Genomic DNA, 25,771 nt, shown 5'->3' with positions numbered 1-25,771 from the left:
TCAAATGTATTCATTTCTTTCAAAAGCAGCTTTTTTTTACTTGTACTTGGCTCGACTCCAGTCGCGTCATTTTCCATTATATTCCTCCTCAGAGTGGGTGGGGTCGTCATGGCAACTGCAGTTACACTCTGTTTTATACGCGACACAAACACACAAACTAGCGACGAGCAAAGTCGTTATTTCACATGACCGGAGCATAGACTCCGTCTGACACAGTCACTGAACTAAAATACGACCGAACGTGTTGTGATTCAGCTATCAGCTATATGTGCTGTCACTAAATACACCCGAAGCAAAAAAAAACGATCCATTAAAATAATAATCCTCTCTTGTTTTGCCGTTCTCTAAATGATTCCTCCGATGCATCGAGCTTAAATTGAGAAAATGCAACCGAGCCTTATGACTCATGACTCTTCGTGGCGTTGGGCCTGTGTGTACCAGTCACTTGTGATGTGTTGCTGCTGTGTCCACATAGTATGCGTGTGCCTGTGTGCGCACCCCCCCCCCCCATAGACTGAATGAAATCAGTGGGAAACACTTTTAATTTCCTGGTTTCATCAGAAATGCTCCAGTCGACACATTTCTCCCATTTGTATATAATGGGATTTAATACGATTATCTAATTATGCTTCATTGATACAAGACCGTTTTGAACAGGCCTTCAGATCCCGATCAAATCAGAGTGTGAGGTACCATGAGATTCCTACTCCTAGATGTAATGCATAAAGCATTATGTACACCTCAAAGGGAAACAACGATTGAGGATATGTGAGCACATCACCTGCCAAAAAAACACTGAAAAAGATGAATGGAATCTAGTCCGTGGTGCTGAAAGCACTGAAGAACGACACAAACACGGGTTTTTAATGAATGAAGGGGAGACTATCCCTCCAGGAGCCATGTTCCGTATTACCTAGAGACTTTATGGTGTGACCCAAAAACATATAAAAATAGCTGCACTCAGGTAAACTGTGTTGTGTTGCTCACTATTGTTGACGACACACTCTTCACACATGCTAGAAGCAGTGCTGTAGACCGTGTCAGGCAAAGACTGTATTGTTTCTGTCACTGTAAATACATCCGTGATCCGTCAAGTACCGTGAAAATACTCGGGTCCATCACTTTCACTTTTCAGACCACTCATTATCATGCCCAACAGTTATATAACGTGGCCGTTTATATCAGCCTGGACACGATCTCAGAAAAAACATTGCAGTTTTATATTTGTAAAACGTTACAGTTGCACGTTCTGTTAAAATAATGGAATGTGATATTGTTTCTCCTTTTGGGTGACGTAAACACTTTTAAAGTGATGGAGTTCTCAAATGTTGGTGAAAAGTGGAATTCCCTCAAGGAGGTGGAGGGGCAGCTTCCTGGTGTGTTTTAACACTGTATCACTGACTTTATGATGATGATCATCATGACGATCACAGTGTCTCTATGTGATGATATGAGGAAAAATGTGTCCTTGTCCTTGTCTAAACCTTGTTATGTGTGGCCACTAGGTTAGAGGAGCATTACGAGAGAGAGAGAGAGAGAGAGAGCGGGTGTTTAGTCTTGGCTCTCCCTCTTGACCACAGCAGTCTTCCCTGCTTGGTTTCTAGTTTCCCGACTCATGTCAGGTTTTTTTTCCCTTATTTTAGTTTGGTTTGGAGATCAGCACTAGTCCTCGTTTCTTCACGTTTTGTTTGACTTAGATTTAGGTTTACTGTTGTATTTCTCGTTTAGAGGGGGAGACACTGAGGCAGCGGCCCACTGCACGGCTGGCCTGGCATCTCATTCGAGTCTTTTTTGATTGTGTTTGAGATTACTTCATTGTGCCTAAACCTGACCATATTCATAATTATCATCGCTCTCATTTCTTTGTTTACGTCCAAAGTGCCACGAGCGGTTACAACCGCTATCGCGATGATGTTGACATGCAAGTAACGGTATTGTGGTTCAAAAAAGTGAGCTCACATGAATCTGCGGTCGGCAGATCCCATTATCAAAGCAGTGTAGTGTTTACCTTTTCATTTGCTTTTGTTTGGTTGTGTGATCATTTAGAAAAACTCGTCACACACACACACACACACACACACACATGCATTTTAATTCTCCTTTACCTGATATTATTTCTACTCCGTTCAGATTATGGCCGGATAGGTGGCTGCCAATCTAATTACCCGTTGCCATGGCGATTTGCAGAGAGGGTGATTAAAAGACTCAGCAATAAAATGTCACCCTATTTTTATTTCAGATGATTCTCAGAAAGACACAACGGAGAAGAGAGCAAGTTAAACAGATGACGGGGGAGGAGCAGGTGAACGAAATGAGACAACGGGGTCAGGCTGAACTGAAAGGGTTTCGAGCGACTGCGTCTTTAACGCCGAGATAAGCTAATCTTACATTATAAGTCGACAAATTAGAATGCGCTGTAATTTTGTAAGCGCTGTGGCGGAGAACAATACAAAGTCAGGGCATCATGTCTGGTTTGTGAAAAAGCCTCACTCTGGGTTTGTCCCTGTCTCGTAGAATGAGCTTGATGCTAAATTTAGAGTGAAGATGCAGCCTGAGGGAGGATTAATTGATGGATCTGTGTGCCATAACAGGAGGAGGATAGAAACAGTCTGACTGACAGCGTTCTATCTCAGCCTGGTTACTAGAGCCTCGTTCTCTACCATATTTTGATGAGATGGTTCCCTGTTTTTTGCCCCATTTGGAATTACACTTACAGAGTCTCAAAGAGAGTGGGACAATAAAAGCAATTTAACACTTGTCAATATCTAGCAAGAGTCTCAGAGATGGAGAGATTGCCATTGATCATCTGTCACATTAAAACAAGTCCATCTGTGCGCCCAAGAAAGAGAGACCAAAACATATTGAACAACTCACAATCGAGAATCCAAGATCAACCATTTCTCTCACAATGTTGCCTACCACAGCTTTTAAGTTGCAAGTGTCTCTTGTGTAGATGAAGGAGCATCCTGCTGTTACTGTAACAGCCGCTGGCCTCTGCCCAGCAATTGATTCCACCTTCTGACTCCACCTGCAACACTGGTATCCTCCACAACCCCCTAATCAGCCCCCCTCTGGGGCTTATTTACACTCTGTGTGCCCTGTCAGCAGCTTTCTAATTGGTGTTTTCACACAATACTGAATAAACCTAAGGATCGCAGACACACAGACCCATGGACAGGAGGGAGGCTGAGAAGCCACATTTACGGGGGGTAAAAAAAGAATATTGATGAGAACAAGGTGCAAGTGTGTGTGTACTTTTAAAAAGCATTTAAATGCATGTTAAAAGTCACATTTTAGTTAGACTAAGACAACAATTTGGTTTTCTAAATGTCATGTAAACACTTTTGTCTGTCGAGCTAGTCTTAGTCAGACTACCACACCTGGGTAATGCGATTCATTGTCTGATTACTCCTGCATGTATACACTTAGTCGGGCTTTCTGCACATGCACCAAACCTTCCACCCCAGTCACTGACCTGCAAGGTCAAGAGGAAACTGATAGCGAGAGATACAGCGCCACCTATGGCGGTGGAGTCACACGTACACAGCTAATAAATTGACTTTCTCCTCGGCATGTGTACTCGGACACGGCAAGTTGCCCAATTGCCTGTCTTAGTCAGACTACGGCCTTAGCTCGATTGGACTGTGCATGTAAACGCACTGACTGACTGAGGTGGACTGAGGAGGTGAGCTACAGAGACAGTGCTGCTACTATGTTTTCATTTATAAACAGCGTTTTCAAACTAACACAATCTGCGTCCAGACAAGCTTTTCATCTCTGTGTCGGAAACAACAGGCGTCCATACCAACACCGGAAAACACGACAAATCATACACTGGACAAGTGCATGCAAGTGTAAAGAGGACGCGGAAATGGACTATTTTACTACAAGGAAAAACTACAAAGCTTCCGTAATGAGTTAAATAACTTTAAAATCAACCCTTCTGCAATAAGTGGGGTAACAGTGCAGTGAGGTGGTCCTTGTGATAAAAACCTCCTTTTTTCTATTGATTTCTCTTTGTAAACCACACCCGTCAACAATAAAAATCCACATTGACACATTTAAATAATCAATGTGTCAAGTAATCATTGATTATATCTGCTACTGTTGTTATCTTCACAGAGGAGAAGCCTGGCACAGCTAGCCCTCCAAACACACAGTCTAGTACAATCTCCATTTCAACCAATGAGCCACTATGATCACTCACTGCCGGTGATGTGATGTGACTGGAACCAGGGAAATGTTTATCTGTACGTCCTCCATGTTGAGCTAGACTGAAAATGAACCAGTGTTAATTCCTTGACGGTTGGTACAGATATCCGGGCTCCTCAGATGAGCTCTCTAAATAACTTTGGGGATCCTCTTCCATTTCCTCTGGCACAACCATCAATTGGCCTCATTCAGCTTCACATTTGTGCTGATTTCATACCCTACGTGAATGGCACCAACAATTTTGAACCCTTTCAGTCTGCCTTCAGAGATTTACACAGCCCTGAGACAGCCGTGGTTAAGATAACACATGACCTACTCCTTGCCGCAGATAAAGGTGAGAGCTCCATTCCACTTCTGATAAACTTGACTGGGCCTTTGACACTGTACAACACTCCATCCTGTTACAGCATCTTGAAACCTTGGTTAGCAGTAAAGGATCTGGTATTCATTTATTACACTCTTACCTGTCAAACATGACTTCCTCAATTGTTGTTGGAAACTCCCAATCTCCAGTTTCTCATTTTAAACATGGGGTTCCTCAAGGGTGACTTCTGGGTCCATTATTTGTCTCCATTAACATGCTGCCCTCAGGTCAAATCATTAGTTTGCATAATTAATCATTGTTTGTAGATGTAAAACAATGCTATTTTATGTTCAGGTCCATTAATCCAAACAGCCTAACTCCATTACCAGAGTACCTCTATGCTTTAAACTGCTCTTACAACTTTGATCATAAAACAGAGGCTCTTCTCAAATTAGATGAAGAGCAAATTAGGAGTCCTATCATTCAGTCCTTTTTTTCACTTTACATTAGTGGAATTTTTTTTGCATAGCAAATGAGGACACAGGGGATTAGATTCATCAATCATGCAATATAGCATCTTTTTTACTAATCTTAAACTCGACACAGTTGCCTGTGCTTATGTACATTGAGTAACTGCAGTTGCTATGTGGTGGCCTTGATTCAAGTAACTTAAAATTGAATATAAAGAAGCTAATGGATGGATTGCTTTCTAATCTCCATAACTTCCACGGATCAGCTCCAATGTTTTGTGTCATTAGTTCTGCAAATACAACCTGCATTAGCTTGAACAGCTTATACATTTATATATACAGAAAGTAAAACAGGGACTTCGTTTTTTTTTTTTATTTATTTATTTTTTTTTTTTAACATGCAGTACCAAACAAAGGTGTGCAGACACACACACACTGCATGGACACACACACATTTTATTTCCTAACCAGAACAAAAACCGTGTCTCAAGTTCACTAATTCACAACACCTGCGGCTTTGTTCTTAATGACAGGAGCAGTGCATTACAATGTATGTGTGGATGTGTGTGTGCAAGCATATATGTGTGTGTATTATTCTCTTTGTCCATCCATGTGTTTCTTTTGTCATGAGCACAAGAGCTGTCGGCTTTTTTTTCCCCACACAGGTTTCATTATATCTGCTTTCCAAGCTGCACAACTTTGCAGATGAAATTATACACTACCAGTACACAATGTACTTGTGTACTCTGCTGCCCCTGCAGTAAGGGCAACCCCATACCCAGTGCAGGAAATCTAGCCTATGAGCAAGTTGGTGCAGCCAGAGTCCGAGCAGCACTTTCCACATGTCCAAGCCACAATCAGTTTAACCTCAGCCCATAAGAGGAAAAAGAGACAGTAAATTGGTGAAGGACATAAAACCACTTCCTCTTTATGTATACACAGTCCATGGTGTATATGCTATTACAGGCCAGCTGATTACTGACTCCAGTCTTCAGTATTTTTCTTCCAAATCGCTGAGTTGACATTTTCTAATCTGATTAAAATGTGCTACTTTGCAGCAAATATTGTTGAAGTCACATAACACATCACAATCTAACTCTAGCCTGATGACGCAGAAGGGACCCGATCCGTTGCTTCCTCTGAGACCCACCAATGGGGGAGAACAGGAGAGTGAGACCGCAGAGCCACGCTCACATGCTCACATGCAGCGGAAGTAGAGAAACTACGCAAAACAGATTAACATCACAGTCTAATCAACTATAGCAAATATCATTCGCATTAGCAATGGTGAGTAGTAGTGTTGTAGTCAGACTACACTAACAATACCATAACCAGACTGGTCGTGGTAAATCTGACTAAGGCAGGTCATATACATATATACATATATATATATATATATATATATATATATATATATATATATATATACACATATATGTATATATATATACATATATGTATATATATATATACATACATATATACATATATATACTGTATACATATATGTATATATATACATACATATATACATATATGTATATATACATACACATATATATATATATATATATATATACAAACATACATATATGTATGTATATATAAATATATATATATATATATATATATATATATATATATATATATATATATATTTATATATATATACATATATACATACACTGGACTTTCTCTCAATCTGCAAAGATCTTGATGTATGTCTTTTTAACAACCAGTATCAACAGATCCATCATGTCTCATCCTCCAAATCATCAACCACCATCAATCCCAGACAGTGTCTCAACTCCAGGGGGATTAACCTGCTGCTGTTGCTGCTCAGGCCACATGCCAGATGGTTATTTCCCCACTGAGTTCTGAGCATGAAACACTTTGTTATCAGGGATTGCGCAATGTGAAATAATATTTATCTTTCATTCACTTGTCTCTCTCCTGATTGAACAAAGTGTATTCTATGTTTCTCCGTTTCCAAAAAGTGCAACAGACTGAGGCGCGTTTAGTAACTATGGGATGGTATTCTCTATCATTGGAGACTGAGTATGGCCAACCCTGTTTACCACCGTGAAGCTGCCCAAGTGCTGTTTGCTAAAGTGGTACAGATCTATCAGTTGCTTGGTGCAGCATAACCAACACCAGTGTCACAGTGGCCACAGCTGTGGTTTCGGCTGATAAGAAAACCACTAGATAAGTGGCTAACCAATCACAATATAGCTGGCAATGTGACCAATCCGAGACTGGTATTTTTTGGGAGGGTGAAGAGAGACACAGCAGCAGTGTCTAGACGAGACAAAAATAATGTGTAGAATAATAAACAGGCTATGGCCAAAATGTCAATTTACATTAGTGTTACTTTGTTATAGTTGTGAAAGAGGGAAGTGCATTGTGTGTGTGTGCTGTTTTCAATCATCAAACAATAAGATCATGGTACTGAGGCAATGTTTTTCTCTACTTTTCTGTTGAAAATTGATGTTGTCATCAAAATTGCATTTTTGCCTTTTCTCAAAAGCATTTGTAGCAGTTGTAACGCTCAACACTAAAATATTAAAAATATGGGTTTAGTCAATAAGCAGTGAAGCATCCAAACATCATTTATTTATGATCATTCCCTGCTGTTACCTTCTCACACACACACATACAGACACACACACACACATAGGTCTGCGCAGCTATTCTTCTTAGGACACTGCATTGACTTCCACTTATTCAGTTCCTCCAAAATGAGGTTCTGCTTCATTAGGACCAGGTGTTGCTCCCCATGAGGACCACTAGTCCTGACAAGGTCAGTGTTTGTGTCAGAAAAGGTCAGAAAGAGGAACAAATACAAGAACACACACTAACACGCATACACACACACACACATACACACTGACACCTCAACACAGCAAAGTACTCTACAAGAGACTCCTGTTCCTTCTCAGCTTGTAATTATGATAAATGCAGTCATTAATTCACTAATTATGGTGATAGAGGGATAGAAGGAGCTCTGTGCAATGTGCAGAGTGTCTGATTAGTGTGTGCTCTTGGCCAAGCATGTTGCCGTGTGATCCTTAAAGGCAAGCAGTAGAGGGCAGTTCTAAGGGAATTAGGCTGTAAAGGTCACAGTCACAGGGAAGTTATGTGCTGCCCCGAGACCTACAAAGACACAACTACCATTTGTACACATCAGAAGCAGCAGATGACATCACTGGGGGGGTAATTCCTTTTACCCTAATAAATTAGTCGACGAGTGTATGTTTCCTGAAAGACTTAATATCTTAATGAGGAAAATCTCTAATGGTGCCTTCACACAAAACACAAAGGCGCTTTTCTGCGAGATAACATAAAATAGGGCTGTAAAAATTGGGCGGGGGCTGGACTATTGGAAGTAATTACCAGGTTGTCCAGCAGAGGATGCTGTGAGTGCAGCTTGGCCTCTTTGCTCATCAGAAGAAGAAGACAACAGTGATGTGATTTTGCACAATCCACTTCCAGCTGACATGATATGACACGATGTTGTAAAAGTCAATCAGCGTTGGCACTCGAACATTGCTCACATTTCCAACTAATAACCATAAATACAACTTGATACACCAAACTGAAAGTCAACAGATTATATTTTTAACATGTCTTTCAACCACAAATGGTAGATACTGTAGGACCAAGCAGAACAACAAATTGCCAAAGTCCAATGGGAACACTGAAATACAGGCACATCAACAGGTCAGTAGGTTTTATGTTTGGATTTACAAAGTGAGTTTACACTAAATGCCAACCTGTGATGGCAGTTTTTAATGGTGTGTATACGTGTCAGTGTCTGTTTGTGTGTTTTTCCTCCTGGCTGTACATTCAAGGCTCTGCACAATGCTGGTTTTGTGAAGAAACAAAGCTGTGGGCCTCCCTGCCTGTTAGAAATTAATCACTGAGAGCCATGAATTCTCCCTCACCTCCTCCTTTTTTCTTTTTTTTCTCTCTGCCAGAATACATCAGTTCCCAGGGAGAAGTGACACTATGATTAAGAGAAGCCTTGATGTGAAGAGCTTGCTGAACAGAGTGGGCGGGAGAATGACATGGAGAGGTTAGGCTTCTAAGCCAAATGTTAGTCTGTGCATGTAGCAAGCAAAGGCAGGCATTGAATATTGAGACTAAAGTTACATCAGCTAATAGCATACTACAATGCATCTATATCAATAGAGTAACAACAGGCTATGGTTTCATCTCTGCAGCATTAAGCCACCCACCGCCTCATTATTTTAAAAACTCCTACACAACAAACACACACACTAAATGCACATTTAAATAAAAAACAAAGCTTTTGCCGTCCAGTGGCCAAAATAAGTGGACACACAAATGATTGATTAGTGCAGTTCAATTCTGTGCACTTGGTTCAAATCCAACAAATCCCACATTTGTGCTTTAAGTGGACATTTTTGTTAATCTCTTTGACAATTTTGATGCCACAGTTTCCCTGCAAGTGGTTAATGACACCTCGTACCTGGATACTGTCACTTATCTTCTACCAGTGCTATCCTGGTGACATGCAGCTATCTCGCCTGTCAGTGGAGCAGAGCAGCTCTGAGCAAATAGCAACCATTACATCAACCCAAATCAGATGAAACTGAGTTTGTGCTCCTTGAAGATAAAGGATGCTTATACAACATCTGATCATGATGTTAAATCAAAGCTTTGATACACTTATATTTAGAGCTGCTGGTGAAACCTAAACCAAACACGCAGCTGTAGACTTTGTAAACTTGGAAAACAGGTAGATATGTGAAATATGAAAAGTTTAAAGGTTATATATATATATATATATATATATATATATATATATATATATATGTGTGTGTATAGGTGAAATGCCATTAGAAAGGATCCGCCTTTCTGCCTGGTTAAAATGTGACCTTTGTGACTCTGCGACAATTTCACAAAAAGCACCTATGTACAGAAAAAGCACTCCCACACAGTTCAGTGCAATCCACTGCAATACGTCTGCAAGAAAGTTAGATCCTTGCAACAGCAATCTGGTGAAACCTGGATTCAAGCAGTGTTACCAGCACTACACTATGTTATAATTACAATGTTGTGTTTCGTCATGTCCAGTAAATAAATAAATAAATAGGGGTTGTGCATTGTGAATAATCTTGAAAAAACAAGGTGATACAACTACTCCAAACAAGTGAGCTAATTAGAGGAAAAAATAATTAAAAAGCATCTATTATAGTGGCTAAATAATCATTATCATAGCCAAAATGTCTCGAACGTAGGTCTTCACAAACACAGGTATCGCCTCCATCACACTATATAACAATAACAACCAATAAGACATAAACATATGTGATCATAAACAGCAAAAAGAAAATATGTATAATAATGAATGAGTAATTAAATACTTGATATATATTATATTTGCTGATTTTCATGTTAATTTGCTGAATCCTGATTTAAAGCCAGCTCTATCCTATGTGTTACAAAAGAGTTTACCAAACCCAGTATCCAAACCAATGGCTTAATGGATCCCAGTCAGGTAAAAGTATAATTGTAACGCAAGAGGGGGCAACTGAAATGCAGGAGGTAGGGTGTGAGGTAAAGCAGGAGCTGGGTCATTCGACATGAGCAAAGTGTTCCTGGGCACGACACTGAACCAAATTGCTCCTGACAGCTTGACTGACAGTGTGTGTGAATGGGTGAGATTTATGTATAATAGAAATAAGTGCTGTATGAATGGGTGAATGGCAAAGTAGTGTGAAGCACTGCGAGTGCTCGTCAAGACTAGAAAAGTGCCATCGCTATGGTCCAAAGTATTCTGCATTATTGCTCGAAGCATATCTTTAAAACTTCTACTTATACACAATATTTAATGCTTTTTAAAATGTTAACCAAATTCTTTGGATTTAACCTACATTGGTGCAACAGCTATTACCGTGAGATGTTGGTAAATAGTGATCAAAAAGACGTTAATCCTCTTCCTAAGGGAGACTAGATAGTGATGATAAACAGCCAGTACAGATGGAATTAAATTCTGTATATTTGCAGTACAGATAATGCAGTGAGGCTTGCAGTGAGTTGATGATGCCAGCAGCAACATTGATCTAAAGATGAAAAACACTATTTCTCCTTCAAAGCAAGGGAGCTGTCTGTCTCAGCTGTTTAATCAGATTTTCAAGACGAGCGTTTGATGTTAGGCTGATAAAATTGCATTTAATTAATTGTTTAATTACATAAACCCACATAAACTTACATAAACATAAACTGTGCTACCTCCATGCTTACAAACAATATCTCCCAATCAGTTGAGGAGCTATGGGTTAAATACACTGTACTCTCAACGTGGCCACTTGAAAGCAATGTAAAAACCTGATGCCATGGAAACATTCAACAACATGGTAGTTTCACTGATTCTTTTTTAAACTCTGCATTGTTTTCTCTAAACCTGCTCAATTTCAAGCATGGGCTGAACATCGTACATAGCTAACTATGTACCATCAAGTAACCATGAAGATCACACAGCATGCCACATCTTAGTAATTAAATCTATTCTTTCGTATGTCAATTCAACTTCTGGTGTTAAGGACTGGATGTCAGATTATGATGTCTCTATACATACACATTTACGATTCTTTGAAGTAGAATGCAAAAGATTCCTAGCCAGACCTATCCATGTCTATCTGAGGTAGTCAGAGAAATCATCCAAAAATGCACATCAAAGGTTCAGCAGTATAACTTCTCATCTGCAGTTGTAAATTGTATACTTCAACCCCTGGAGTAAGGCAACACAGATTCAAAGTATGATACACATTGGATCATTTTTAAAAGAAAACTCACCTGTCTCTTCATCAATGGCAAATCTTCCAAGCCCACTTCCATCACGTATAGAGTACTGGATTTCTCCATCTCTGCCGGTGTCATCATCATTAGCAGTGACTTGAAGAAGAGTAGTTCCAATACGGGCATTTTCTTTCACTAATCCTGTCAGGGCAAACTGGGAAAAGTATGGGGTGTAGAGGTTTTCATTCACATCTACCACCTCCACCTCCACAAACGTGACAGAGAGAAGAGACACAGGCCTCCCCTTGTCTTTGGCCTTTACGGTTAGGTTGTAGAATTGCTGAGTCTCATAGTCAAGCTCCTTGGTCAGCCGAATAGCTCCACTGGCTTTGTCCACTTCAAACCATCCGTTATAGTCATTCAAAAGAGAGTATCTGACCTGGCCTCCCAACCCCAAATCTGGATCCAGGGTTTCTAACCAAGCTACAACTGTTCCCACTGGAAGATCCTCTAGAGCCTTGGCTTTGTATACACTGGGAATAAATAGTGGGGGGCAGTCATTCACATCCTCCAATATGATTTTTAATGTGGTCACAGAAAACTTCTGGCTCCCTCGCTCTGCCTTGTCACGAGCCTCAATCTTCAGTTTAAAAGTAGATGAGAACTCCCTGTCCAGTTGGCCAGCTACATACACTATGCCGTTAGAGGAGTTGATACTAAACTGTGTGGTGCTGGTCAATACAGAATACACGATCTCCCCATTGGGTCCAAGATCCTTGTCAGTGGCCTCAACCTGAATGACATCTGTAGCTATGGCTGTGTTTTCAGGTATGACAATTCGATAGCCTCCCTCTTGCAAAAACTGAGGTGCATTATCATTAGCGTCTTCAATGTAGACAGTTAACAAACGCCACGCAGTTTTCTGTGGCAAGCCAAGGTCAAAGATCGTCAGGTTGAGGAGATAACGATCTCTCTTTTCTCTGTCCAGGGGCAGAAAGACACTAATGAGGCCTGTCTCCATGTGAATGGTGAAACAACTGTCAGGGTTTCCATCTGAAATTGAGTATAGAATCTGACCGTTGAAACCTGTGTCGCCATCATAGGCATTTACCTTGAAAACACTTGAGCCAACAGGTAGGTCTTCCATCACAGCAATATCTGTGGGGAAAGCTTTGTCAAACTGGGGTGTTTGCCGATTGACAGAGAAAAGGTCAATGAATCCTTCCTCAATTTTGGGCTTGGTGCTGGCTTTGGACTTTTTGAGCAGCTTTTCAGCTAATTTTTGGGCTACCTTTGTCTCTTTACAGTTGAAACCTCGAGGAGGAGATTTACCATGAACAACTGAGATGTTAACAAACATATGATCAGAAAAGTTCTCACCATCTGTGGCAGTTATCTTTAGACTGAAAACGCCATTCTTTGGATTGGCTGTGGCAAGGGAATGTTGCAGTGCAAGGACCCCTGAATCTGGGTTCAGGTCAAAGTATCCCAGTTCGTTCCCTGAAATGATTTTGTACTTCACTAGCTCTAACTCATCTATGTCAATTGCTGACATTGTGGTGATTGCTTCATCCACTGGGAAATCCCTTGAGATCACACCTTGGCATGCAACATTCTCAAACAATGGCTTGTTATCATTTACGTTTTCCAAGTGGATCGTTACATTGACTTCACTCTCTCGTCTATAGGGTGATCCCCAGTCAGATGCTCTGACAACAAACACAAAGCTCTCTGGTGACGATTCAAAATCAAGCTCCTTAGTGGTGCTTATGACACCGGAAAACTGATTGATTTTGAAAGGTAATGGCTGAAGGCTAGAAATGCTGTAAGTTATGTATCCATTTTCTCCTTTATCCTCATCCACTGCAGATACGGTTAATACATTGGTTCCAACTGGTACACTTTCGTTCACAAAAATCTCATAAGAGGACTGAGCAAAAGTCGGCGTGTTATCATTGGCATCCTCGATAATCACACGTACTTTAACTTTGAGCTCACTGTCTATTTCCATGACCTCGAGATTAAAGACATCCTGGCTCACTTGAGTGAACCACCTAGCTGTGGAAATGACACCTGTTAAGGTGTTCATTTGAAAGAAAGCTGAATCTGCAGACGGTGCCAGGATGTATTCCGCATCATCAGGCTCTGGTTTGATTTTTACAGCTTCTACAATTGTGCCTGGGGGGGAAATTTCATTCAAGCTAACCTCATACAACTCTTGCTCAAATGTTGCTTCCTCTGTCTGGCGTTTCTTGGCAGTAATGTGGACAACCTTGACAGCAGAGAACTTTTGTGGGGTTCCTCTATCTTTAGCCTGAAGAGTGAGGTTAAAGCCATGAGGATATATCTCCCAATTCACTGACTCAGAAGCCTTGATAGCAAACTCGCCCTCCTCGGATCTTTCTATGAAGAATTGCTCTGAGGGGTCTCCACCTACAATGTCAACTGAGTCTATTTCTCCATTTATGTCTTCATCTAGGTCATCAACAGTGACCATGGCATACACAGGGTTTTTGTCAAGCCAAGATGGGTTGTGTGTGACCACATTCATCACTGGGGCATGCTCATTTATGCGCTCTACATGAACAAAGAGCTTCGCTGTGCTGCTAACCCCATTATTTCCATAGAGCTTCATGCCACGATCCACTGCTAGGATTTCTAAGTCATACCGATTCTGCTCATCAATATTTAGCTTTCCACTAAGAGAAACTACTCCACTGGTTGGGTGTACTGCAAATAGCTCCATTTTCTCCTTGAAAAAGTAGTAAAACTCCCCATTAGAGCCAATATCGGCATCTGTGGCAGTAACTTGTGCTATGCTAGTCCTGAGAGGTGTGCTCTCCGCTATGGTGACAGAGTAAGTGGTGGGTGAGAACAAGGGACGTAGGTCATTCATATCCAAGACTTGGATGCTGACTTTAGTCCAGGTCTCAAGGAAAGCCTCTCCCTTGACAGAGGCTTTGACTGTCAATACATAATTATCCTGGATCTCGCGGTTCAAGATGGCTGCATTGCCACCCTTAGTTCTTATGCGCAAGAAGCAGTAGTCCCCGAGCACAAACTCCTCTGCCTTAAAAAGCCCTTCATCATCACCTGAGGTGATTCTGTAACGGATCTCCCAGGAGCGCTGGGCCAGGTGGATGCCCATTTTAACTTTACTGTTGGCATATGTGCGAGCTGCTGAGTTTTCATAAACTGTGGCATGGTAGACAGCCTGAGTGAAGCCAAAGTGAGGTCCATCCTGTGGGGCCCCCTGTGTGCTCTGGCTGCAGCAGAGTTGTGGCTTGAAGAGCAGCAAAGGCAACAGCAGGGCCAGGCCGAGGAGTGGGACTCGCATGCCTGCCCACTGGCCCATATTCACATCCATCCCATCATCACTCGATCCTGCAACATAAAGAAACAGACAGAAATGGAGAAAAAGGTTAGCCATGGGGGACGGATTCACAGCAACAAAAGGCATGCCACATATCCACAACTTGACCTTTCAACTGGTGGGACTGACAAGGTACTAATTATCCGTTGAGCTAGAGGGATTGATTGGAAGTAGGGGGGGAGGAGGTGTGCACAGTTACCGGGCAGCCAAAATGAAAGCTGACATCATCCTTGTGTGGTCTTTGGACACTGACAGTCAATTGCACGTTTCGGAAAAACCAGAGGTGGTTTGAGAGGGGACAAAATAATTGTATGGCTAGGAAGCGGACTGTAGCAACACCAAAACAAACACAAAAAAATTGCAGAGAGCAAAATGATGGGCTGCTACACCATGACCCTATCATAACCCCTTTCCTGAAATACACAAATGTAGCCCTATGTCTCCAAACCATGGAATATCTCCAGAGGCAAACCAGATACGGTTATGAAACTCAGAGGCAAGTAGTTGCTGTGTTCATATTTTATTCTCCTTTAGAGAAAAAGAGGTTTTGAAAGCAAGCAGCCACAAATATGTGCCAATCTGGGCTCTGGGGGTAAAGCCTGATCCAGCTAAAGCCATGTTGTGGCAGTAGGAGTGCCACAGTGGTCTGCATTTTGATGACTTTGCACTTTCCACCACAAGGGATGGAGAGATGGGGCAGGGAAAGACAGACCATGTCCGAGTGCACTGATAATAACACACTGCTAAGACACACGGTTAAGTCTACTAATTCACTACAGCACACACACACACACATGCTTACAGTAACTGCGGTACAAGCTGCTTTTTTCAAACTGGAGTCTGGAGGAAGAAAAAAAACATTTGGTTTTGTAGCTGCATTGTACCTCATCTGAAACAATGCAAACCAATGCCAAAGTCTGCATTCAAACACAAGTCAGAGACAATCCAGGAAGGATGCCAAACACAACACTTCAGGTCTTGTATGACCTTCCGTCATCTCTGTGTCAACTTCATCAAAGCTGGATGGGAGGGGGAACTGAGGACTTTCCTGCTGGCCCTGTCTCAGTCAGCTTTACAGAGTCAATACCATTCTCCTTAAAAAAAAACAGTGCCAGCAGGGAAGCACGGTAACACAGAAAGAGGAACACTGCATTAACCATTTGAATGCAGACTCAATGTTCACTCTACTTAGTTATTTATGGCACCGTCATAAATAACTAAAAGCGTATTGACACTTCTCATCATTTGGCATGGGAGTAGTAGACTTCATGGTGTAGGAACCACGTTTATTTGGTTTACCCTCCTCATTATTGACACTGGAAAGTCACACTGCTGAAAAATATATGTGAATGTCCAAGGACTATAAGACCTATGCCAAAGGCTGTTGTAAAAAATGTGCTTATGGTGGAAAAAAAATATATAGATATACTATATTTTCTTTCCTCACAAAATGCAGTCTTGCAGTTATAATGAGACAGTGTTGAAAAGTGGTACAGCTAATTTAAAGTTTTGACTGAATGACATTATGCAGTATTTTATGTTACATTATAGCCAGAGATTGGACTAGGGAAATGGTTCTGGAAAACGTCCAAAGCACCTTTTGACGACTGGTTGTCCAGGTAATCTGATATAAAATGAAGTCTAAATTGCTGTCTTTGTATGTTCGTCCCATGATACGCTGGTGAACTGTCCAGGGTGTTCTAACCTGCTCACGCCCCAATGTCTACTTGATTTGGCTCCAACTTCACCCTTCACAGGACTTTTTCAGTTGGGTTCTTAGGCTGTCCCCCTCTTTTTGGGGGGGCGTATGCACAGGTATGACACAGAAATGCATACTGGTTTAAATAAAACCCACCAGTACTTTGGAGCAGTAGGGGTTTGATAACTGAACAGTGATTGCGTGCTCACTTTTAAATGATCTTATAAGCAAGACAGTGAACTCCAGGCAGCTCAGAGAATAACCAACAAGTCAGTCAAAGTTCATTTACTTCCAAATGGTGTTTATTATTGTGTGTATGTAGGAATAAATGGCATGTGTAGGGAAAATGGTCATTAGACCTTAGCAGCCTGTGGCACCACTGCTGTTACTGCAGAGCTTCTATTCAGCCTGCTGTTATTCTCAGTTGTTACAATCCCACAATACCCAAGAGGCGGCCAGATTTGGGAGGACTATAAACAGACATCTGGGTAAAGTGTTCCCTTCTACACCCTCTCACACACACACCCATAGACATTTGCAGCCATAAGAGTTCATTCCTGCCCGTCATATGTAGAGTATTGCCCTGAGGGCTGGTTAGAGGACAGTGTGCAGCAGGTTGACAATGAGCACATGTATCTGAAATGCTCCTCTGCTCTTCCCTTCAGACAAAACTGCTGAGATCAGTGACAACAGTGTTCACCAAGACGATCTACCAGAGAAAGAAGCCATCGGCAGGTTGGTGCTGCCATTCTCACAATTTGTGCTTGCGTGTGTGTTTTCCATTAAATGCGTCTGAAAGTGTGTGCGAGGTGTGTGTGTGTGTGTGTGTGTTTTATTATCCTCTTCACTACATAACTTATGCGGCACAGACTTAACAACATGGAACAAAAGAACAGCCACATCCATCACAATGAACCTCATCTGCTTTCTCTAAGGGTTTGCATGTATGAAGTCAGTGAATATTACTTCAGTGGAGCAATACATTTTTACAATCATATAGAGGAGAGCGCAGTATATAACCATGTAACACAAGGCATGATCTGCACAGAGTGATGGGTTACTTGTACCAAGAGCATAGAATGTCTCTGTGATTCTGCAACAATTTCATTTGCTTTTAAAACAAAAAGTACCTGCATCAAGACAAGCACTTCTGCACTGTTATCAGAAAACTGAAAGTGCAGCTCAGACGGCCATTTGAAAACAACGTGCATGTGCACACCAGTGTACACAGGAAGCAGTTTCTTGAGTCTGTTTATTAGGTTTCAGGTAACTTACTGCATCACTTTTTCTAAAGGCTTCAGTTCCTGCCCATCAAAATTAAAAAGCAACTCAAGAGTTTTGAATTCAACTAAAATTGAGCGTGTTCCAAAAAACCTACCTACCTGATGCCACAGCAGATTCAGCTATCCAAAGTGGCCAATACACTGTAGATATGATTTTACAAGCAATGGTTTTTGAACAATGTATAAATGGGGGAAACACTGACCTTCAAATAACAATGTGGGAAACACTGAATGCTCTTTGGATTTACAATGGCAGCACAAACAAAATCCAAAAAACTGAAACAGCCTCTATTTTTCCTGAGAGCCAATGACATTGCTGGTTATGAGAAGAACAGACTTTGAAGTGGAGTCTCACACAGAGAGAGACACAAGGATCATTGAAAACACAGCTGTGGTTTATAGCATATCCCTCATTCAGATAGATTTATGGTGATATATCCATACTACAGTGCATGACACACAAAAACTCACTATTTGATTGAATGTCCTGGACAAATCAAACAGCCTAAGACGCAAGAAGGCATTTGAATTATATTGTCAAACTGACCACTACAGAATCATTGGATGCATACATACAATAATTCAAAAATAAAAGGTCTGTTGGATCAAGAAATGCTCGGCCGTGCCTGAGGAGTGTGTAACGGTGGACACACTCATGGTTGCTACAGAGTCAAAGTGGTAAATATTTCTTATAACAGCCTTTGAAAAAATTACAGACATTCAGGAAATCATTTCAATTCAAGTCATCGGCTCTTCTGCCTTTAAGCACATAATTGCCATGTTGCCTCTACACAAGGAAACACCACAACGCTGTGTTTTCTGTGTGTGTGTGTGTGTGTGTGGGTATGAGTGGGCGTGCGCACTATACCCACAGAGAGAGACGACTTAGCGACACACAAAAACACTATCATTCTCCACAGAGAAGCCCCACTTACTGTCAGCTCTAAACAGCCTCTCATTAGCTTTTCATTACAGGCTAATTGGCCTTGAATTGTGTGGCAAACAGCAGCCAGCAGTCTCCACGCCCCTGACACACAAACACACACACACACACACACACACACACACACACACGCACACACACAGCTGCCGCCAACCCCTCTGACCCCACCAATGTATAGCTATACATACGGAGAGACACAGGCCAAGTGGTGCGGCTGCCACTTCTGCCATACGTCAGTAACCAGCACACATACAGACAAAGCAACACATACAGACAAAGCAACACAACACATACAGACACACACACAGCGGGAAAGCTGTCAACAAAATAATGTATAAAAATATTTCTCTACCCACACAAAGCAAAGCATGAATCATAGCGCGCAGAGACAACAGTTTACATGGACACCATAGGGAAGCTCTCCGGGGGAACATCTCGGTTGTAGATGCGTTGATTAAAAACGACATAAGTACGGAATAGGACCGTGTATGAGGAAACCAACGCAATATGCTAATATAGACCCAGACAGTGAGTAACCAACAGACACTGAAATGAAAGAACATTCTAATGCCCCCAAAAAGGATGAATTGTTCTCTTTCTTCTGTGTTTTCTTGATACCTTTACTCAGAGCTGTCCACTCATGATCAGATCAGCACCAGTGTTTGCAAATACAACTACCACCACAACAATTCATCATAAGCCAACCCACAAATTGTGTCTAAAAATGAGTCGGATTCAAATGAATGTTGCTGGAAAGTATTCAGCCGAATAAAATGAACCATAAATAAGTACACCATAATTATTTGCAATTTTCATGGAAAGAAATAACCGCTAATATGTCCAGAAATAAACAAGGGCAATTCTGAGAGTTCAAAATCTGTCGAGTTCGGTAGTAAATGACGATGTATGAAAAAATGCTTTCTGGGAATTAAAATGAATGGATGATAATCTGCAGTACAGCACAACATCTGATCATGCTGGTAAACCTACAGGAAAGAGAGGGAACCTAATAGCTTGTTTTAAAATAAGCGGCTTATTTAAACTCTGAATAACTGGTAAAAAAAAGAATAGAAGGTGCAGTCTGAGCCTCTGCAAGGACATTACAGAGACGACGATTTACAAGAACCATGGACATTTATAAAAAGAACATTTGCTTTAAAAGCTCTGTTTATACTGAGCCATTAAAGCAAATGTAAAGATATGGAAAAACCTGTAGGCAGAACAAAGAAGTATTGTCAAGAAAAGACTGATGGATGCAGTGAACTCCAAAACAAGCTATTATACTGTATTCAATTACATATTGGATATTGCCTGCATTCTCTGGTCTTTGTGGTAGTTATTGTCAACTCAAATGTCAGCAAAAAAGACATGAATGGAAATAGAGCAGCAACATCGTAACAGTTTGTAGACATGAACCGTTGAAGGTTTTTTAAGAGCGTGGAGGACATTCATTGTTTGCTGCAGGAGATTGATTGGTGAGGCGGGATCTCCGGAGGATCCAGGAGAGAGCTGGACCCTAGGCCATGCAGACAGGAGCAGGAAACACATTCGCTTGCTGTGAATTTTCCCAGGATTCTCTTGCTGTGTTCCTACGTGGGCTCACTCAGACACGATCTGGATATTTCACTAGAGAGCTGGCATTGGTTTCGTGGAGCGACGGGTGTCCAACATTCTGCAGACAACTCTCTAGAGAATGTCAGGACTTCAGTGCAAGTGGGAAAGCAGGTTTATCTGAATCACCACATGTGGAGACGCAGACCCACGCTCTTCATTTCAGTCAACCATTCCCCCGTGTGAACCTGCACCTAAACTAGAAGTGTTCAGTTCAGGTGATTTACGTATCGCCGCTCTCACCACACACAAAAACATGAGCCATTTAAAAAAAAAAAAAAATGTGTTTTGTCAGTTAAGAGGCTTCACTATATAAAAAAAAAAAATACTGGGAGTGTTTTCTGTCCCGCTGAGATAATTACAGCCTCGTCGCTCTGTATGCAGCGTAGGAAGACGAGCAGAAAGACTGGCAGACGATAGGGAATCAAGCATGAGAGGTGGAGGAGGAAATAAACGGCAGAGCAACACAGAGGGAGGAGAAGGAAGAATAGAGGAGAGCGAGTGTGTATTATCTCATCCACACAGAGAACTACAGCACAATGACAACTACAATCACTTCTGTCAACACCAGTTAAGACATCAGTCAGCAGAAAGGCACCTGGCATGAAATAACTCAATTACCCACAATTCATCATTTGGTCTTTCAGCTCCCACTTCAGAAGGCTATTCTTAGAAATGTACCAACAAATCAAGAACTGAATGGGACGCGTTTTACGACCAAGTGTGAGCGTCCAGTCGGACGAGGAGGGTTCCGTTTCTGATACAGGATTAAAACCGGACTTTCACTTAGGTCCACTGAAGTCCCCTATGGTCCCTATGATGTAAATACTGCATGCAGCCCACACGTTGGTGACCATGTGGGCCATATGTCAATGCCACCTCGCTACCACCTCATTGTTGTTTGAGGATCGATAAAGCATACAAATATACACACCTACACACACACGCTCCCTCTCTCTCGCTCCTATCAACTGCTGATTTCGTCCAAACAATCATTGACAGACTGTTAAACACCTCTGACCTCTGAGCACATGGGCACAGGTGTGGATTTGTCATGCTTTCATACTGCAGAATTAAAATCCACTAACTTAATGAGTCTGTCTCTGGCTTTCATAATAAATCAGTGGCAAGGAAACCAACACTAACATGTATTATTTAGGCACGTATGTACTTTGGTAAGTTATGTATTTAATGTGGCACGGATCAGTGCCGCAGGTGCACCCATGGCCATTTGCCGTGGGAATAATACACAATTCCTTATATGGACATCCTGGTGGTGTGTGTTTATAGGTCGTATATTCAGGCTTTAAAAAATGTGTTTTATTTCGTATTCTTATGTGTTGTTGAGTCAAAGTCATGATTCATTTCATATCGCATTTTTTGTAGTGATGTAAAGTAGCAATAATTGTGCAGAAGTCACAAAAAAGACCGTTTTTCCTTTTGTTTTAGTTCATAAAAACGAGCCAAGTGAACTTTGAACTGGGACGTATTTCCACATTTCACAAATTCAGTCGGATTTTAGACATTTTGATGAGGTTGGTGAAAATAAAAATGTTTCATCAGATTGCCTGGTGATTGAACAGTGTCTAAGGGCATGAGCAGCTTTCATTAATCACCCCACACTCTGAGGGACAGAGATCAATATCTGATTTCATGCATTCTGCAAACATTTACTGTACAGAGGTCTCATGCTCACTGCAGCAGCAGCAGCAACAATCATTGCTATCATTGTTGTTGCAAAAGGCTTCAACATTTCTTCATTCTTTTCTGTCCTTCTCTGGATTTCTTTGTTTCTTTGATTGCTCTTTTAATCTTCCCTTTTCTTTTTTCTATCTATCCTCTCCTTACCCTTGTTTTCCCCCCCTTTCCTTTCCCTCTCCCTATCATTGTTCTTCCGCTTTCACTTGCCCATCCATCTATGCTCAAAAACCTCTCCAATCTCCTTCCCCTTCTCCTCCCCTTACTTAATTTCACCTCTTCACTCTTTCTCCTTCCACCCTTGTTACCCTTTTCCTCACCCTAGCCACTGTCCTCCCTCAATCCTTTCTTTCAGCTCCCTTGTGCCCCTCGGAGAAAGACAGTGTGATGGTGAGGACCTGGTTCTGGAGGACTTACAGCAGAGGACATCTGTTGGAATACTGTAGTATTTAGACTGAAATACTAATCGTTCAAAAAATCAAATGAGAAATACAGACACTGAACATCCGAAGGACAAAGGTTACTTGAATTTGAGAGTGTGTGTGTGTGTGTGTGGCAGTGAACTTTCACCGTAAGTTGTGTAAAGTGGGTTTGATTCTACAGGGTGAATACTAAACAGCACACTGACGGTGCACAGTTTTAATTGGCTCCTGTCTGTGTTCCAAGCAGGTTTGTTGTTCTCTACTAAGACTACTAAGAGTGTATGTGTGCGTGTGGAGAGGGGGTCACATCCCCTCTCACTGAGAAGGGTTAGAAGCTTCAGTGAGGGAACCAATGGGAGGCTTGAAGAGCAGGAGGTTCACATTTCCATGAGGCTGCTCTGAGAACAACTGCTCGGACTGACACTGACAAACGATTCATGTGCACAGCAGCCAGTGCGTAGTTACACTGAATCCAACATGGAACAGTTTCAATTGTTTTGACCCATCAGCATTTGAGGGGGATTGAATCACATCCAAATGAAATGACATGTTTGTAGAGGAGGTTTGAAGAACAATGATACACATTGAGAGAGAAAGTCCTTCCAGGATCTCTTAAGAGTAAATGAACCGTAATAAAGAGGAGGGCAGGGCAATGATAGTGTGGCCTACATTCTCATCCTTATTTGTGCTCATTACACTGATGCTTTCAGCTCAAGACGAAGAAGTTGGTTTAACGACTCATCATCATCATCCGATCGATGCCATTCGCTGCGCTGCTGCTGCTGCTTCCCAGTGCTACTTCAGGAACTGAAGATTGTGTTACCGAGCTATGACCAGAACACATGCTTGTTCTTTGTTTGACGGAAGACCATGTTCAATAAATCATGATAAAAATGATAAATGACACGAGGTTTGGATTTATAGCAGTTTTCTAGTCTTGACCACAGAAACCACAGTGCACTGCTATTCTCCCATTCACACACACACACACACACACACACAGACAGCCATATGATGCATCTCTATGCAGAACCTTTCATGTCCTACATCATTCTTTTTCATGTATTGAGTCCCAGCAGCTACAGAAACAACTACTATCCTGACTGTTTATCTGCATAAAGCACATAAGCAAGACCATAAGCAACTTGAAACTGTGAGAACGAGACGACGGGTGGAGAAGCTGACGGATACTGATATTCCACTGCCTAAATACTAACTCAAATAACTGGGAAACCCCATCAGATTCTAATAAGGCTAAAGATAATAACGGTTAATAAGGGTCACAGAAAACTACATATATGATATGGGGATATTTCATCAAGTAGACGCATGTGCGTCCATTGACTAGATGCTCTGCAGTATTTGTGCCAATGTAGAATTTAATAAGCAACGGATGAAAGGAGCAAATCAAATTCCGCCTTTTGTATGAACAATGAAGTTCCATGCTACCATGTGCAAGACGAGCTGCTTTCATATGTTCTCGGTCACAAAGCAAGAAAGCACGGTGGAACATTGCTTTGCCCCGCGCATCATCTTTCAACGTATGTGCACAGCAGGCTCACACAACCACCACTTACTGAAGAGAAAGTGAAAATCAACTTCTGTTTTTAAGAAATACCTGAGGCTAATGTGGCGAGAGCCTTTGCTGTGAGCAGTGTTTAGTTTAACCACAAATCAGGAAACCAAACACAGAGAGGGAGAGAGCTTTGCAGGAGGTTGGTGTGTCACAACCCGCACACAACAATACACACACACACACACAAAGCCAAAGTTAATCAAATAGTGCTGCCACCACGACAAAATGGCTGCATAGAATGAAGCAGTGTTTCACACACTGTCAGAAAGCGCTCCTCCATCCCCCGTCCAGCTGCTGTGGAACATGAGAACCCCCATGTTTACCCAGTGGAGCGATGTGAAAGAGGGAGAGGAGAGTGAGGCTGGGCAGTGCGCGGTTAGAGAACAAATGCTTTGGCAGAGGGGGGGGGGGGAGATGTAAAGACAGAGAGTCTGCTAAATGACTTACCTGCCCCTGCAGCTCAAAACATGACAACAGGACAGATGAGGAGCGGAAATGAATGGGTGGGGTCTTGTTATACATATATTACAGGTCTAAAATGATCTTCTATAGGACGTTTTTTATGTTTTGTCTTTTCTAGTGTTGACTCTGTACCACTATCACTTTACACTATACTGTTTTGCCATTCACTCATTCACATGCACATTAAATGAAGCACTTGTACCTGTTGTACCTCAATCTGAAACATGATTGCCCCCCCCCCCCCCTTCAAAGAGTTCAGTAGTATGAATAAGTATGGCATTTGTTTCAGGTCCAGGTTTTCAGAGTAAAACATTGTTAATTATTGTACAATTACAGGGAACTTAACTCTCCACATGTTTTAGATCGTACTTGTGCCAATATACACAGTTGCAACCAAACTTCATGCTGTATTTCTGTCTCCCAACAATGGCCAAATAGTCTTTGCATGGAATACCCTTCATATAAATACTTTGGTTCCATTGAACTGAAGCTCTCAAAAGATAGAGACTATGAAGAGGAAAGTTGATTTTGTTTGTAGCTCTAAAATCACTGGATCCTATTTGATCCGTCTATTTGACGGACAGTCCGTGCTTGTTAAACGCCCAAACCCTTCCCACGGGTTCAAATAAAGATCAGAGCAATCAATTTAGTGTTAAGCTGCTTCTCGCTGATACAGACGACCGTTGATCAATAACAGATGATGAATTTCCCTGACTGGACTGGACTTCCCTCTCAGTTATGATATTGTTATACAGGCAAAGAAGGGTTTCTATAATATAGTATAATAAAAAACATACGAGCACCATTTACTCAATCCGACTGCATCGACCCAGCTGCTATATATGATTTATAGAAGTCATTCTCAAAGTGCTAATGTTAACTGACTGCTCACATTATGGACCTACTCAGTAGTCCAGAAATGCAGCAGACCATATGTATTCAAGTTACCACTG

At 41.6% G+C, this 25,771-nt stretch overlaps 1 protein-coding gene and 1 long non-coding RNA gene across 9 annotated transcripts in view; one reads left to right on the top strand and one right to left on the bottom strand.

Annotated features, from left to right (window-relative positions):
• fat3a (FAT atypical cadherin 3a) overlaps window positions 1-25,771 on the bottom strand; it is a 159,797-nt gene that overhangs the window by 80,050 nt on the left and 53,976 nt on the right. For all 8 annotated transcript variants that reach the window (XM_058634784.1, XM_058634777.1, XM_058634781.1 and 5 more), the window contains one exon: window positions 11,809-15,135. In XM_058634784.1, coding sequence (XP_058490767.1) covers window positions 11,809-15,118 — 3,310 coding nt within the window. In that variant the 5' untranslated portion in view covers window positions 15,119-15,135. The remainder of the gene's footprint in view (window positions 1-11,808; window positions 15,136-25,771) is intronic.
• Window positions 17,457-23,684, top strand: LOC131463095 (uncharacterized). Its single transcript, XR_009240944.1, has 3 exons — window positions 17,457-17,558; window positions 22,684-22,748; window positions 23,491-23,684. It is a non-coding gene; the product is annotated as an uncharacterized LOC131463095 (long non-coding RNA).

This window comes from Solea solea, chromosome 7 (assembly GCF_958295425.1).
Source record: "Solea solea chromosome 7, fSolSol10.1, whole genome shotgun sequence".
Lineage (NCBI taxonomy): Eukaryota > Metazoa > Chordata > Actinopteri > Pleuronectiformes > Soleidae > Solea > Solea solea.
This window is presented reverse-complemented; position numbering and strand designations above follow the sequence as displayed.